This window comes from Malus domestica, chromosome 02, assembly GCF_042453785.1.
Source record: "Malus domestica chromosome 02, GDT2T_hap1".
Classification (NCBI taxonomy): Eukaryota; Viridiplantae; Streptophyta; class Magnoliopsida; order Rosales; family Rosaceae; genus Malus; species Malus domestica.
This window is the reverse complement of record NC_091662.1, coordinates 2,097,958-2,113,686: the sequence shown is the minus strand read 5'-3', so window position 1 is coordinate 2,113,686 and position 15,729 is coordinate 2,097,958. Positions and strand designations below refer to the sequence as shown.

At 32.7% G+C, this 15,729-nt stretch overlaps 1 protein-coding gene and 1 long non-coding RNA gene across 2 annotated transcripts; one reads left to right on the top strand and one right to left on the bottom strand.

The window, feature by feature from the left end:
- Nucleotides 1-11,495: 11,495 nt before the first annotated feature.
- Nucleotides 11,496-13,259, bottom strand: LOC103426582 (auxin-responsive protein IAA20-like). The gene is made up of 4 exons (XM_008364671.4): nucleotides 12,782-13,259; nucleotides 12,253-12,545; nucleotides 11,848-11,929; nucleotides 11,496-11,701 (listed from the first exon to the last, which is right to left on the bottom strand). Exons 1-4 carry the CDS (start codon nucleotides 13,087-13,089, stop codon nucleotides 11,641-11,643), a joined length of 744 nt encoding a protein of 247 aa, XP_008362893.2. The 5' UTR covers nucleotides 13,090-13,259; the 3' UTR covers nucleotides 11,496-11,640.
- Nucleotides 13,260-13,343: 84 nt separating this feature from the next.
- On the top strand, nucleotides 13,344-15,729 carry LOC139192211 (uncharacterized). Its single transcript, XR_011576163.1, has 2 exons — nucleotides 13,344-13,601; nucleotides 15,458-15,729. It is a non-coding gene; the product is annotated as an uncharacterized lncRNA (long non-coding RNA).

Here is a 15,729-nt window from a genome sequence, read left to right as displayed (position 1 = left end):
GAAGGAGGGTTGTGGACCCTTTTAGGGCATCCTTGACTCCTAAAATAGTAGAGGCACTAGTGTATACTAGTGGTTGACTTATGGCAGATGAAGTAAACTTTTACAAGGAACCAACGGAATATATGCTTCAATTTTACAAGGAAATAAAAGAAGAGGAAACAAGAAAGATATGCTTTAATTTTTTTAGTAAATTTGTTATTAAATGATTTTCAACTTTAATTTTTCTTGCTATTAATTAATATGTTTTCTTTGTTTGTAATGTAGGCTTGACACAAGCTCAATCTTTTACAAGTTCAATGCCTCCTCCAAAAACTTCGACATTTCAAGCTTGAATAATTGATTAATGAATTCTACTTTTTGAAGTTTAGTTCCAATTTTAATTTGGTTTGAAACTTTAATTTCTATTTGGATTGTTAACTTCTATTTGTTTTGGTTTGTAACTTCTATTTGGATTGTAAGCTTAATTTTCATTGTGAATCTTGATGCATCATTTGAATTATTGTGTGTGTGAATTGTGAATGATGAATAATAGATTAATTCAATCTACAATGTATGAGATAAAGGTACCCAAAAAAAAAAGTTTTGCCCTTCAATTGGGTTAAAAAAAAAAAAAATTTGTCCCAAAACAAAATGGCAATGACCATTACCATACCATGCCAACTGAACTTTTGGCAATACCGAAACTTTGGTATGGTAATGGTAATAGATTTAACCAAACTGAAAGTTTGGTACGGTAATTGATTCGAGGGTTTTGGTACGGTAACCGTACCGAACCCACCCCTAGATATTCTTCTTCACTTGCAAGTAAGAGGCCTTAGATTCGATTATCGCCAAATACAAATTTAAACCACATTATTATTAGCCCATTATGAGGCTAAGTCCATATTCTCCCCTTTAATATTGATAATATCAATTGTTCGAAAAAAAAAATTGTCACAAGATTAAGAAACAACGTAAAGGGTTAAACGTTTCAAAAGATAAATTTGTCAAATAAAATATAGGCTCTATTGAAAGTGCTTTTAAAATGACTGATAGCGCTTTTAGTGAAATTAATGTTGAGTTCCAAAAGCACTTAAACGTATGAAGTACTCATAGTGTTTTTCCACTATTCACTTGATTTTTATTAAGGGTTGGTTTTCAAAATATTTCACCAAAAACGTTTTGTCATTTTAAAAGCACTTCCAGACGAGTCCATAATCATTGTTGATTTATGAGCTATTTGGACGTAGTTGTTCGTTTAAGAAAAGTCATGGAGTATTTGGAGTTAACGGAATATTTGGTGCAAAAACGAGCACATAGACACTCTAAAATTCATATAATTGATCACACTTAGTAGAATACGGCTTTATTGTTGTTTGTTGTTTGTCATTGTTGTACTGCTTACTACATGTGTGTGCTGATTCTATGGAATAGTAACTTGAAGTGCTTCACACATATTATGTTACCGTGTAAGATGAACCTGCTCTATGGTAATTAAGTTTGACAAATTTAGTGCAGACGCATGCATGTATAATATTTAGAAACAATGTTATAGTCCTACCAATGTTAAGATACCGAATTTATTGTAACTTGGATGGTAAGAGAAACTGCTTTTTTTTGTTTTTGATACATGAACAAAATTTATAGAGAGAATCATCTATGGTCGTATTACCAAACTTGTCAAAAAGTAACTTAAACTATTATGTCAAGAAAATTGTCAAATTTAAAACAAAATCGAGGATTTTTATGTGTCAAAATAGAGAGGGGGGGGGGGGGAAGAAAAAAAAAGAACGTTATGGCAGCCACACTGGCTTCTCTAGAAACATAATTAGTCACACAACGGGGAGATGCTACAATAAATAAGAAATAGGCCACAAAATCTATACATGTTGTTTGATTGCCTATTTTAAGATTTTATTAGAAAAGCATTCAAATTTGATAAAAGTCTTTAAAAAATATAAGTGTCACTTTGCAGAGCATCATTATGTGATTCTTTGAATGTAAACAGTCATTCCAATATCGTTCTAGTACACGTGTTAAGTTGTAGTCATATATGTAAGACCATCTCCAATGAGATGTCGAGTTTTACTTTTATAACTGATGTGGCAAAATAAGATTTTGTAAAGTCTTCATTCCAACCGAGATGTCAAACAAAATGTTTTTTGGTTATTTATAAAATCAAGATGGTCAGAATTTGATAATCATAAGTGAAGAAAAATAAAGAAATATGTGGGTCCAACACAAATAAAACAAAAAGAAATATTTGACATTGCCTTCAAACTTGGCAGCAAAGTGGAGAATGTAGGATTTTGGCATCTCTTTTGGTACCAAAAAACCACCTTTTTATTGCCAAAATAGTTCACCTATTATTTTTGACATCTATTTTAAATATGCTTTAAGAATAAATTTCTCGTTACATGTAAAAGAATTACGCAAGTCTATGGGGAAGATCTAGCCATATAAATACATTTATTACAGAAAAGGACGTATGTAGCCATCTCATCTACCTATAACATCTACTTTCTGCATATAACATTTATCATCTTCTTTGTTAATTTCACATGTAGCAATACGAAATTATAAAAAACAAAAAAAACATTTTAAAGAAGTAGAACAATACGATTTTCCCGAAGAAAAAAATTATAAATAAATATGAATATGTTGCAAAGAATATTTCTTCTTACCTTATTCCAAGGAATTATATTATCTGTTAATCTATTAGTATATATATATATCCCTTTTTTTCTAGGGAAATATAGACCTGTATTGATGATATGTGAATTGGTTCACACTTCTGACAAATATTTTCCTATCTGTTACTAATTATATTGTAAGGAAATACCAATTACTACGTTTTATTTATTATTCATCATGTATGAGTGATTATTGTGTAAATGCTCAGTTGGAAACAATTTTAAAATGACTAAAAAATGATTTTGAAAAAAAATGTTTTTGAATTCTAAAAATACTCAAACAAGTCATAATACTTTTGATATATTTTTTTATGGTAACCGTGTATATATCTTTTTTTTAACGAAAAAATAGTATTTATGCATGCATTTTGTTTTAAGAAAGCACATGTGTTACTTCTATTTGAAGATGCCTGAACTTGGGGTGAATCATTTTGATGTTGTGAAGTTATCGTTTATATAGAAGTGATTGTCGCATACCCTAATTTGCATTCTGTATGTTCTTGTTTTGTCATATATAAGTAAACTAACATTTCCAAAACAAGAAAAAAATATATATGCAAAAATTAATTTTCTTATTATATAATAAATTAGGCCACCGATGCATGCATATTTACAGTAAAAAATAATGGAGTGGGCGCATTATTCAACTCGATTTACATTAACTAGTACATGAAGTCATCTTAAGTGATGCTTGTCAAAATCCAAAATAAAGGTACTCGTATTTTACCAAGCGTTATAAAATTGATTATTCATCGTTCTGATTCAATAATACAAAGTTAAATATAAATTTCTCTTATTTTTACATGGTATTACATTATTAAATCAAAACACCACGTGACCTTAAATCCGTTCTATATAAATTTCTTCCATACCGTTGAGATTCGTAATAAATATAAAAATAAAAAATAAAAAATAAAAAAGACAAAACCACATGTTCACAAAGAATAAAAAGCACGGGCGATGCTATCCACAGATCTAATTTTCTTTTTACCCACTTCTCTCAATTTTCAATTATCAAATTGAACAAATTAAATAAAATCAATAAATAAAAATTAACAAAAATATGTACAAAATAAATAAGAATGTATGAATAGCGTTACCCGAAAAACATGAATGCGTGCTGAACTGAAATAGTAGTTAAAGAATAAAGTAGATTAAAGTGCTAAATATGAAAAGTGCTTTACATACTCACAATTTATCGTGCACCAAAACGAGACGATTATTTAAGAAATGCGATATACAGCGAGTGGTTATCTCAATCCATTTTCACGTGGGATAATAACCAACCACACGTCAATTCGTTCTGACGGAAGACATTTTAAACGGTTCTAATCAGATCACTTTGTACTTATCTAGAGCAAAGGGCTCATATATCACATGCATGCTCCTCCACTGTATGTAAAGTGGGACGCTTTGCCACTACTAATAATATTATGCCATTTTGAAAAGAAAAAGAGAAGAGTGTTTTCCAAGTAAATTTTGAATTTATAGTTGTCAAACAATATAAATGCAATAAAAAAAATTTAATCACAACAATATATCACACTAAAGAGTAACGAGTGCGGAATTTTTTATTATATAAAACGATAGATTAAGATTAAATGTTAGATTAACTACCGATAGAATTTGAACTTACGTCGTCATGCAAAGACTTAACTCCTTTCTATCTTTGTGGTAAACAGCCACTTGCAACGAGTGCAGGATTTAAGTTAAGTCTAAAATCTTCTACTCATAAGTTGGGAAGAATGGCACTACGTTATATTATTAACAACATAAGTGAGAGAGGTAGACAGACTCATGAGTGTACACAATGGTGATGTGACAATTTTTTTGCATCTCAATAAAGCCATGATCATGTTTCTAAATAATCTCAAATTTAATATTATTTTATTCAATCATGCTTAGTTTACACTGGTTGAATCAAGGTTTTCAAATAAAGGGGCCATTATTTCGATAAAAAAACTTTATAGGACCATTTTGTCAAGCACCTAATAGAAATATGTTGATTCTTGCCAACATCTATCAAAATTTTATGCCCATATATGTCAACAATTATTATGATATGTAGAGGCTTGTCAATGATGGCTACAACAAATTATAGAGTAATATTAAAGACTGATAAAACTTGTCAACCAGAGCATTTCATTGAGGATTTTGTATGCACAATAGAGTACCCCACAATGGAAGAAAGAAAGTGAAGACAGGGGTGATCGAAAAAAAAGAAGTAGAAGAAAGGGGTTGTAATTTAGTTCGCTCTAGCTATTTATATGGTCAAATACAATACACATACAAATATACATGAGGTTTTTTAAGTTATTGAGATCTGGATAACCAATGACTTCATATTGAGATTTTTGAAGTTATTGAGATCTGGATAACCAATAACTTCATATTAGCTCTGCCACCGCATGGTTTAATTACAAGAACAAATTTATAAGAAATTAGTATCATGCTCATCTATGTCATATAAATCACACGTTAATTAAGGAATGCAAAAGTTGGTAGGTCTTGTATATGTCAAGGCTAAAAACATTATGTATGAGGTAATAAAGAGAATACTCATTTATTTTCCCCACTGTTACTTCTCATACAGATTCATAACTTCTCTGATTCTAAGTAAACATGTTATCAATGTTAAAAAAATGGAAAAATTAGGTTCTCATCATTCTTTTTTGTTACTCTATTGATTAAAATATTATTCATTTTTTATTTTTGATCAAGGTCATTGGGTATTAATAACATCATTAATTATTTGAATAATAAAATATTTTTATTTTTAAATATATTCCTTTAGTGTTAAAAATGTTACAATTAGTATATTTATATTTATGGCTAAATTTTTTATCATATATTTTTATTTTTAGCTTGTACCTATTTTTAATTTGCAAATATTTTTTAATTTGTACCAATTTTCTTTTCATTTTTAATTTGTACCCATATATTAGTTTCTTTTTGGGCCCATATTTTTTAAAATTTTATTTGCGTTTGTACCCATGTGTATACTGTCACATGACATTGTAGAAAAATTACATATGGTATATTTATGTTTTATGCCTAAACTTTGTATCATATATTTATATTTTTAGTTTGTACCCACTTTTAATTTGCAACATTTTTAAAAATTTTGTAGTATTTTCTTTTTAGTTTTATTTTGTACCCATGTATTAATTTCTTTTAGGGCCTATATTTTTTAAAAATTCATTTGTACTCATAATTTGTTAATCTTTTATATGTACCCTAATTTATTTATAATGTATCAATTCTTCTTTATTAATGTACCACTTTGTTATATGTGAAATGTACCCATTTTTTTGTAAAATGTACCAATTTTTTTTAACATTATGGATACATTCTTTTGCCATTTATTATTTCTTATTTTTACATAGTTTTTATCCATTTATTCAATAAAAATGTTTGAATTCTTTTATTGTAATCGTTTCTAATAGTATTATAATAATGAGGGATTTTAAATTTATTGGATTATAAATCTCATAAAATATCAAATAATTAATGTCAAAACTATAAAAATATAAATATTAATAGTAATATAATGAGGTGTACAAAATCAAGGGACCTTGATCAAACTTTGAGTACCATTAAGGTTTTAATCAAAGAATGTTAAAAATTAAGGACTGCATCCAAAGTATCCTTAAAAAAAATTAAGAAGTGACTGGGTGTGCTCCTGCCAATAACAACAACGTGTGACACTTCTAATGTGGATTCAATTAATAACACGTGAAGCTTCACATGAATCTTACCTTTTGATGATATGAGATCATTGATAAGTCATCAAACATTAATTGTTAGATTTTGCAAATAAAAGGTTAATAAATTTTTGCAACGATTAAATTTTGTATAAAATTCCTACTACCGACGGGATGAACACTTCGGTGAGTATACGACCAACCTTATCAACCTAATTGTAATTTGTTGAGTTGGACTGGGTTGTAAACTTGAATATTTTACTCTCGAGTAAAAATTCGACCACCCATTTAATGGGTGGGTTGAGTCGGTTGAAGTATTATAGACGCCATACAAACTGACCCATGTGAATATCAACAATTCATAAACATATATATATATATATATTACATATGTACATGAAATCTAATAGTTTTTTTTTTTTTGAGATAAAAATCTAATAGTTATTAAACACACTTCTTTATCTATATTTTATTTCAATATTGGAATTTAAATAGGAATGTGCTATTGACACATACATTTTTACCTCTCACACTCTTATTAATTTTTTGATATTGATATTTTTCAATTCATTCGATCAAACGGTTGAAAATCGAGAAGGGTGTGTGAGAAGTAAAAATGAGTGTGTGGATAGCACTACCCTTTATATATATGGTAACAAATAGTGATTCTACAACACCAAATTCACATGCTTTAATCATAATATGATATGTATTTTGAATAATTTGTCACTCATATTCACTTCAAGGATAAATAAGTAAATAATCTCAACATGTGGAACTCACCTAACCCAAGCCACCGTAGAATGGTTTGGATGTGCTAGTTTGTCAATTTTCTTGGGTGGAAATAGGTTTCAATGATGCTTATCCGAGCTTAGTAAGTTGGCCAACAGATTGAAAGCCAACCCGACCAACTCACACAATGCCTACCCCTAATGTCGATTGACACGAACATTAAAGCCGGATTATTTATCTTTCACAAATGAGAAAAATGATAAGCAAATAGTGTACGTAAAATTGGTACAAACGAAGAAAATGGTAGCAAAGGTTGAGTCGCATTTGTCCTGGAAAATGTCATTTTCCATGGAATTTTCGAGGATGTTTCAGTCCATTGGTGGTACCTACACTCCACAGTACTCGGCTTGCTCATTTCTTTATTTTTTTCCTTCGTTTTTCTTTCTTTTTTCTTCAAGCAATAGACAATGAAGTTTGCTTTTGTGCTTTTACAAGTTTTGTTTGCTTGGTTGCTAAATAGTGGGTGAGCATTTGGTAACTCTTTCAAATCATTTCAAACCAAGAAACTTCCAGATAAAGTGTGATCAATGCAAATGCGTGCTTTTTGTATGAAAAAAAATTCTATGCACAGACGCTCGGTTTTCTATAAAGAAGTTCTTTATAGAAAACATGACATTAATATTGTATAAATGATGCTATCTACACATTTATTTTTACCTTCTACACATCTATTAATTTTTGTTGTTTGATCATTTTCAATTTATTCAATATGTGGCCAGAAACTGAGAGTTGTGTGAAAGATAAGAATGGGTGTATAGATAGCATCATTCTACTACAAGGTTCTAAAAAACACTAGGCACTAGTCGGACGGTGGGTAGGGACCTAGCACCTAGGCATCTAGGCGGAGTTTTATATTTTAGTAAATTTATATAACATATGAATAAATGTCTACTTATATTTAAAAATACATAATTGTATTGGGATATATAAATTGAAAAATAGAATGATATATAGATGATAAAGTATTAGGACATGAAAACAAGGGAACAAACATATAATGAGTGTTCATCCAAGCATTCAGTAAGTCTTTTACAATTTTTGAAATAAATGCAAATGAAAGTAATCTATTTTATATCTAAATGAGAATCGTAATGTAGGCACCTGCCTAGGCCGGTCAGGTGTGCAAGGCAGACGCTTAGGTAGGTCTAGGTGTCAAATTTCTAGAATTAATCGGAACAGTAATTAACTGCCTAGTGCTTAAATAGAACCTAACGATTTTATAACAAAGAGCTATTGTATTCATATTGCCGGTAATTATCAATGAAGTCAGTATGATTTATTTTTTAGAACAATAAAATCGATACATAGACGACATATTTGACAGTCCCAGTCATCCAAACGTATAACACGGTTTTTCTTATTTCTATTTATCTTTAATTTCTCCCATTTAACTATGGCCAAACGAAATCTCACATTTGGATACGTGATTGTTTCTATCGACGTTATGATCTGAAAAGCATATGATGAAAAATCGTGTTTGCACTGTAGAGCATTTGTCATAGTCACCGAAATGTGTCCTTGTTTGGAAAAACCACCGAAATGTGTCCTTTGGGGTTTCTTTAACATGTCGGATCATGACCCATAGATTATAAATTAATTAACCAAAGACTAAGACCACCAATTACAAAATTCACAAATACTAATCGTTTGTTACAAACGACAAGATATTTACAAACATATTTTTATGATGAATTTTTAATCCACTCACAATAAATCATAATAGGTTATAATTTATGATCCAACTGACTATATATATATATATATGTGGTTTTCACATATGTGCAAATCGATGGTGAAATATTATAATGACCGAAAATAGTTAGACCAACCAAGGGCTCGTTTTGAATCACTTTTAATATGACAAAGTACTTTTGAAATCAATACTTAGTAAAAATGTAAGTGAATCCTGAAAAAGTACTTGAAGTGATTTCTACAATAAACATAGAACAGAACTGGTGATTCTTGCAGGAAGCACTTCAAGTGCTTTTTGAACGAAAAATATTTTCTCTAAAAGTATTTTTAGTTATTTTAAAAGTACATCTGAATGAGTTGCTAATTATCATGACATTGTGGAGAAAATGTGACTTTTCCCAAAATTCAAATTGATTGCAAGTAGATGAATCCATGGTTGTACAAAAGTCAAAACTAATTTAGCCAACCTTAATTAACAATTGAATACAAATGGTGGTCCAAAAGGCACTCTAAGACTTCAAAGCTTGAGTTTTGGGATGACCTGTTTGACCTTGTAAACAAAGGAAGGGGATCCTCTTCGGATCCCTTTCCACCTAATCCACCTAGTCTAAAATTCGGGCTGTTGGAATTTGATCTAACGGTTGCAGTTATTATCACTTTTAAAAAGGTCCCTTATTTGTAACCGTTTAATCAAATTTTAACTGCCCGAATCCCGAAGTAGGTGGAAAGAGATGGAAAGGAATCCTCCTTTCCGTAAACAAAAGCAAACCACAAAGTCTGGATTATAGAGCTATAATTATTTCCACCAAGAAACTCACATGACCACGAACTTTCTTTTGTCACATACGCTAATTTGAGATTTGGACATTTAAAGGTAGTCCAAATATTTGACAAACAAACCACATTGATATTGCCACCTCTTCCGAAAGATGATGTTAATTTATTATTTTTTCATCTTTTTCATCTCGTTAGCTTTGAACGCATACAGTTTTACTAGGTGTGAAAAAGACAAAAAAAAGAAGTAAATAACTTATAAAAATTTATTCGAAATTATCACACGATCAGTCACGTGATGAAGCAATAGAAAGAGTGTATACAATATGTTGTTTTGCTCTATACTCAACTTCCAAACCACTAAGAATGAGAAATGTAGGGGTTATAAATTAAAACATGCAAAACGAGCAGTGTTAGAATGAGGGGTGGTTTGGGAGTGAGGTGCTTAAAAAAAAAACACCCATGAAAAAAAGTTGTGAGGGTTTTAGGTGTTTGGTAAACTGAAAAAAATGGCTTATTTTGGAAGCTGCTGTGAGAATAAGCTAAAATCAAAGGAAAAAGTTGAAACTGCTATTTGTAGCTTTGGAAAACTGGCTTTTTTTCAAAGCACACGGAGCTACAGTGCTCCTTTAATGAAAAGACCCATTATCAGACTGCTTTTTTTGTTCCAAAAGTACTTTTACAAAAAAGTTTACCAAACACTCTGCTGATTTATTTCACAGCCGCTTATTCTCACAACACAGCCGCTTATTCTCACAACAGTTTTTTTTCAAAGCACAGCAATACCAAACCAGCCATGAGAAGGGAAAATGGCTCGAGTAAGTGTTCAAGTACCAGAGACCAGGATAATGAAATTTTCTTTTCTATCTAGCCACCAATGCATCTTGATGGGTGCTGTGATAATTTCGCTTTCACAACAAATTTTGCTAAGTTGGGCTTCCTTTAGTCTTTAACAGTCCAAATAGTTGTCCGGCTTTATATAATTACATTGACAAGTACGTAAAAATAATATTTTCTCAATTCAATTCAGACCGTTTATTTTCCGTACTATTGAATATTCTGGACTATTTAAGATAAATTATTGTTTCATTTGAGATCTTATTTACTTTTCCATTTTTGCGAAAAAAAATATGCTTTATCCAAAACGAAAAAGGCACCCCTAAATAATATAAAGGATGACCAAATAACGACCTTGATGTAACCCAAACGTAAATACCATAAACAAAAGCAAATCTTAAAATCAGAATAATTGCTTTGCAATAGTGTATCTTTACTAGCAAGTTACCGGTGCACATAGAAAGCTAAAATCAGAATAATAAATAGGTAAAAGTTAGCATTACCTGCTAAACCTTTCAACCATGACCTTAAGCAGCCTCTGTTTGTTTCCCTTCCTTGATTGTTCTCCTTTAACTTATCCAAACAAACTACTAAAAATATGTCAGTTATACGGTTTAGTGGTGATTATCTTTACTTGTAAGTGAGAGGTCTTGGACTCAAATCTTGTCAAAGACGAATTTGAACCACATTATTACTAACTCATTCTCTCACCCCTTAGTGTAAATAATATCGTTTATTAAAAACAAAAAAAAAAAAATGCAAAAGAAGAAGGGGCATTGCCAAAATCACATTGGGTGAAGAATTGAGCCCAACATTTATTGGTGGTCGAATGGGGAAAAGCCTTACAATTAAGCCCAACAACAGGCTGGCACACTCAAGCCCTCAAGGTTTTAATATTGGGTTTCACACCGTTGTTCAACATATTTTTTGCTGGAAGAGACGGTTCGATATTAGATCACTCATGTAACTTAAGTGGTTAAGAACGTTTTTTTCTATATTCAATTCTCTCTCTCGTATAAGAAAAAAAATGAAAGTTATATAGACATTTATCTATAAGATAGAATATTTTACAATTCTATATTATTTTACATATCAGTCGCTCAAAAATTCATCTGCAAAAAGCCGCATGGGTCTATTAAAATATTGGCTGGAGCAAACTAATTAAATAGTCAAATTAATTTATTGTTTCTCTTAACCAATTTGAGACGTTGCACTGACCGGATGAAGCTCCTGCAGAACCAAAATTAAAACTAGATTAGTTTCTTAAGCATAGGCTAATTGAACAGAAGTTACACAACCCTGTATGTTAACTAATCTCATCAGTGTATAATAATTAAATAAATATTGTTTAATTAGTTGATTAATCATAATTATACCTCCAAGGAACATCTTGAGCTAATAGCCAGTCGCCGTCTCTGTCTTGGTAAGTGAGTTTGTAGTTGTTCGAATCCATCTGACCTGTTTCACACAGAATTCCACACGTGTCAGTTTTTTAAACTTCACACCAAAAACAGGGGAATCCGGATCCTATCCGAATCCTCTTTGCGAGGATTCGAAGATCTGTGATCATATTCGTTCATTATTCATCATGCGGTCAATTTTTATCAGATATTAATTGTTTTCAATTTTAAAGAATAAAATTTTAAAATAATTTCTGACTGCACGATGTACAATGAAAGAAAATGATACATGGATTTCTGAGATTCTCACAAAACGAATCCGAAGAGGATCCTTATTAAGGGGGACATGCAAATGGACACGTGGCAATCTCATGTACGTACATTTGTCAAACATGTCCATCAAGCTGTCTGTTAGTGTTTGGAAAGATTGGTGGAGGCTCAAGTCAATCTTTCTTGCTATTCCCACTCCCTCCATCTTCACCTTCACGAATTTAGAGTTGCAGTAGTATTGGTTTGAGTTTGACGATGACCCTGATCTGCCACCACCACCACAGCCGTTGATATTTCCCGTCGTTAGATTACCACCACAGTGGTTGTTGTGATGGTGGTGGAAGCAAATCTCCTTTCTCCATGACTTAATGGGCGGCCACCCCACCAATCCATCTCCATCGTTTCTATACCAAACCAAATAACATCGACCAAATTATTAATTTATGGTTATGAACTTTTTTTTTTTAATTTTTAAATCAAAACCTTGGACTAAAGAGACAAATAAGCGTCAAGACAGTTGATTAAGACAATACATCGAATTCTTACACATGTAAATTATAGTAATATTTGTAAACACCAAAACTTTGGATTAGAGAGAGAAGGTAGCATTGAAGAGAGAGAGAGAGAGAGAGATTAGTACTCGATAACAACGGTAAAGCGGGAGTTTGTGTGCTTGCGTTTATTTGGGTTGTTGTCGTCCTCCTCGTTCGGTTCACTGTTCCAAAGCAACAAAGGCAGCGTTCGAGGCACGGCTGTTGCACTAGTAGTAGAACCAATCTTGTCGTGCTCGCCATCATCAAAAGCTTGGGCAAAGCTACGTTTCTTGTACTTGTCGTTAATACTACTACAAACCCTAGCTTCGTCAACAAAGTTGTTCAAGTCGAAGCCCTTGATTGGCGGAGGAGCAGGAGGAGTGCTTGAAAGAGCGAGACCTAGTTGAAGCTCCATATCAGGTAATCCAGTCCAACGAGAACAAACAAAAGATTACACAATAAATTACGAGCGAGAGAGAGAGAGAGAGAGAGAGAGAGAGAGAGAGTTTGGGGTTTAAGGGATCTGGGCTTCTTGCTTTAATATATGGAGAGAGTGAGGGATTAAGGAGGGAGGGGGGGACAAGAAGGCGGTGAAGGGAGGGGATGGGACAAGGAGTGCTGGGAACATTGGCTAAGATTGTGCGAATCCATGCTTCACTTTTAGCCGACCCACTTGCCTCACATTGCTTTCTGAACCCCAACACTTATTCAATGCACTTCCTCACGCGCATCAAGACCACGTCTTTTACACACGTCAACAACTACGGAGTTCAAACGAAAAAGGATCAGTCGCACCCGTGAAGTTGGAAAACTTTTGGATAACGATGTTCTGATCAGTGTTGCTGAAATTACTGTCGAGTAACTCCCTGTACCCCTTTCTGTGCCGGTCCCCATAAAGCAGATCGGAGATCTCTACTTCCCATTCAGGTTAGACCAAATTTTATAATCACTGTGTTTGTTAAGAATTAAATTAATATTTAAATTTTGATTAACGTGATTATTTTTTATTGATCACATATCATATAATTTTTAAATTTGACCTAGCGTTACTGTTTGGACCTAAATTTACACTATCGGCCCGTGCAGTCGAGGCCGTTAGATGAGTAAAGTTCTAGATCGTGAGATGATAAAGTGATTGAGATAATTTTCCCTTTTTATTAAGGTATAATATTGTGATTTTTATCATAATATTATCTCTTAATATATATTTAGATTAGCTGAGCCTAATATTGGCTATATCCAGACGAAACAAATCATATTTCCAACAGAGATACAGTTCAAATGGTTTGCATGGATAATCACGGCATTCAAAGGAAACACTTTGATGGACTCCACGTGGAAGGCAATTGATGAATCATGATCATCAAATGGCCTGCACTCTTGGAATTTTGGGGTTTTTATTTCAACCGTTGATGACTTCCACGTGTGCTCGCTTGGTCAGCTATGCATGCATATCTTTGGCATATTTCAAGTCAGAGTTCTTATCAGCACAAAAGATATATGCTATTAATTATTATTAATTAGCACGAGGTAGTGTCGTGCTTATAATTGATATTTATGCCGGTAAGTGATAAAGCATAACAATCTTTTGTTTTGCAAGAGATTGTTATGAAGGGGGAAGCTTTGATGTTGGCGGCAGCTTTACAACACATGCCAAGCAGATATCCCACCCTATAAATACAAGGCTCAGTGCACATTGAGGGAACCTACAAATCAATACAAAATTGCCTTGCGCAAACTCTCACAACTTGTGATTTTTCTTTTTCCTTTTTCGCCGACACATCTTCCGTTGGCATCAACAGCACTGTGGAAGCAACCGGTGATATCTTAAGTCGGCATAGATAGCTCTGTCACCGTAGAATTGATCGGTCTTGCAGTATCTTCCGTTGGCATCAACAGCACTGCGGCGAGAACGGTTAATTACCTATCCAAGTCTCGGTCGAGAAGGGTTTCTGAACCCTTATTGGTCGAGGTCATCTCATCAGCCTTCTCGGCGAAGTGAGGTGTTACAGTTATTACATTCGGCACATTGAAAGCCGAATTTGATATTGAACTTCGTAAGAATAGTAACCTTGTCTTCAGGTTCGAGAGCCCAAGAGGCCGAGACGTGTTCCTTTCTCGGCCGCAATCGCAAGACGCAGAAGTCAGTAGCGCGACCCAACGTAACATCAACAAATTTACTCCTCGGCCGAGCTCGGCCGACGAGTTGGCACGCCCTGCATTCACCGAAGGACGTAGTTAGCTCATTAATTACTCGGCCTGCGCGCCACGTAGGCTTGGTAGTTTTTAGGGTCAACAGTTACGCTATAATTAAACAACTCGAACCTAATGCGCCAGGTTGGTACGGTGATAGGGTTTTAGTGTTTATGCACAAACAACTTTCTCACTTGCACTTTTACGACTCTTTATCAAAAGAAAAAATCCACTCCTTTTATTATATGATCAACTCTGTAAAAAATAAACGAAGTCCAAAATTGTTTCCCATCGACGGTTTTATAAAATAGATACATCATGTTATTCAGTTAAACTAAAATATTGACAACAGCAAACAGTAAAACGATTATAATTCAATTGATTTTTTGCGTAATTAAACCTTTAAAAAGATTAAGTCCAAAGTTGGTGGTTCCAAACATCCTACAATATTTTATGATGAGAAGAGTCAAAAATAGTAGAACGAGAAAGTCCCAGAGAAGATCAGTAAAGTATACCTTTCAAATGTTATAATCACAATGTATTATATTCTACCTTATGTTTATAAGATATTTGTGACTTTCGTGAAACAGGTAACGTCAAGTATATGATAAGTATGATGATTGATGAATTAGTTGAAGCCACAAGATCATGTTATGCAATTGGATTCGGACAGCTTCTTCCTGGAATTAATTGCATAAAGGAGACGTGTCTTTGGGTAAACTTTAACGTAATCACACTATTTTTTGGTCAATATATTGTAATTTATAACGAGTGATGAGGAGTGTGCCATTTGCCGTGCAAAACCAAACAACAAAATAATGTAAATATTGGTACATAAAATTGACAAAACATATGTTCCCGA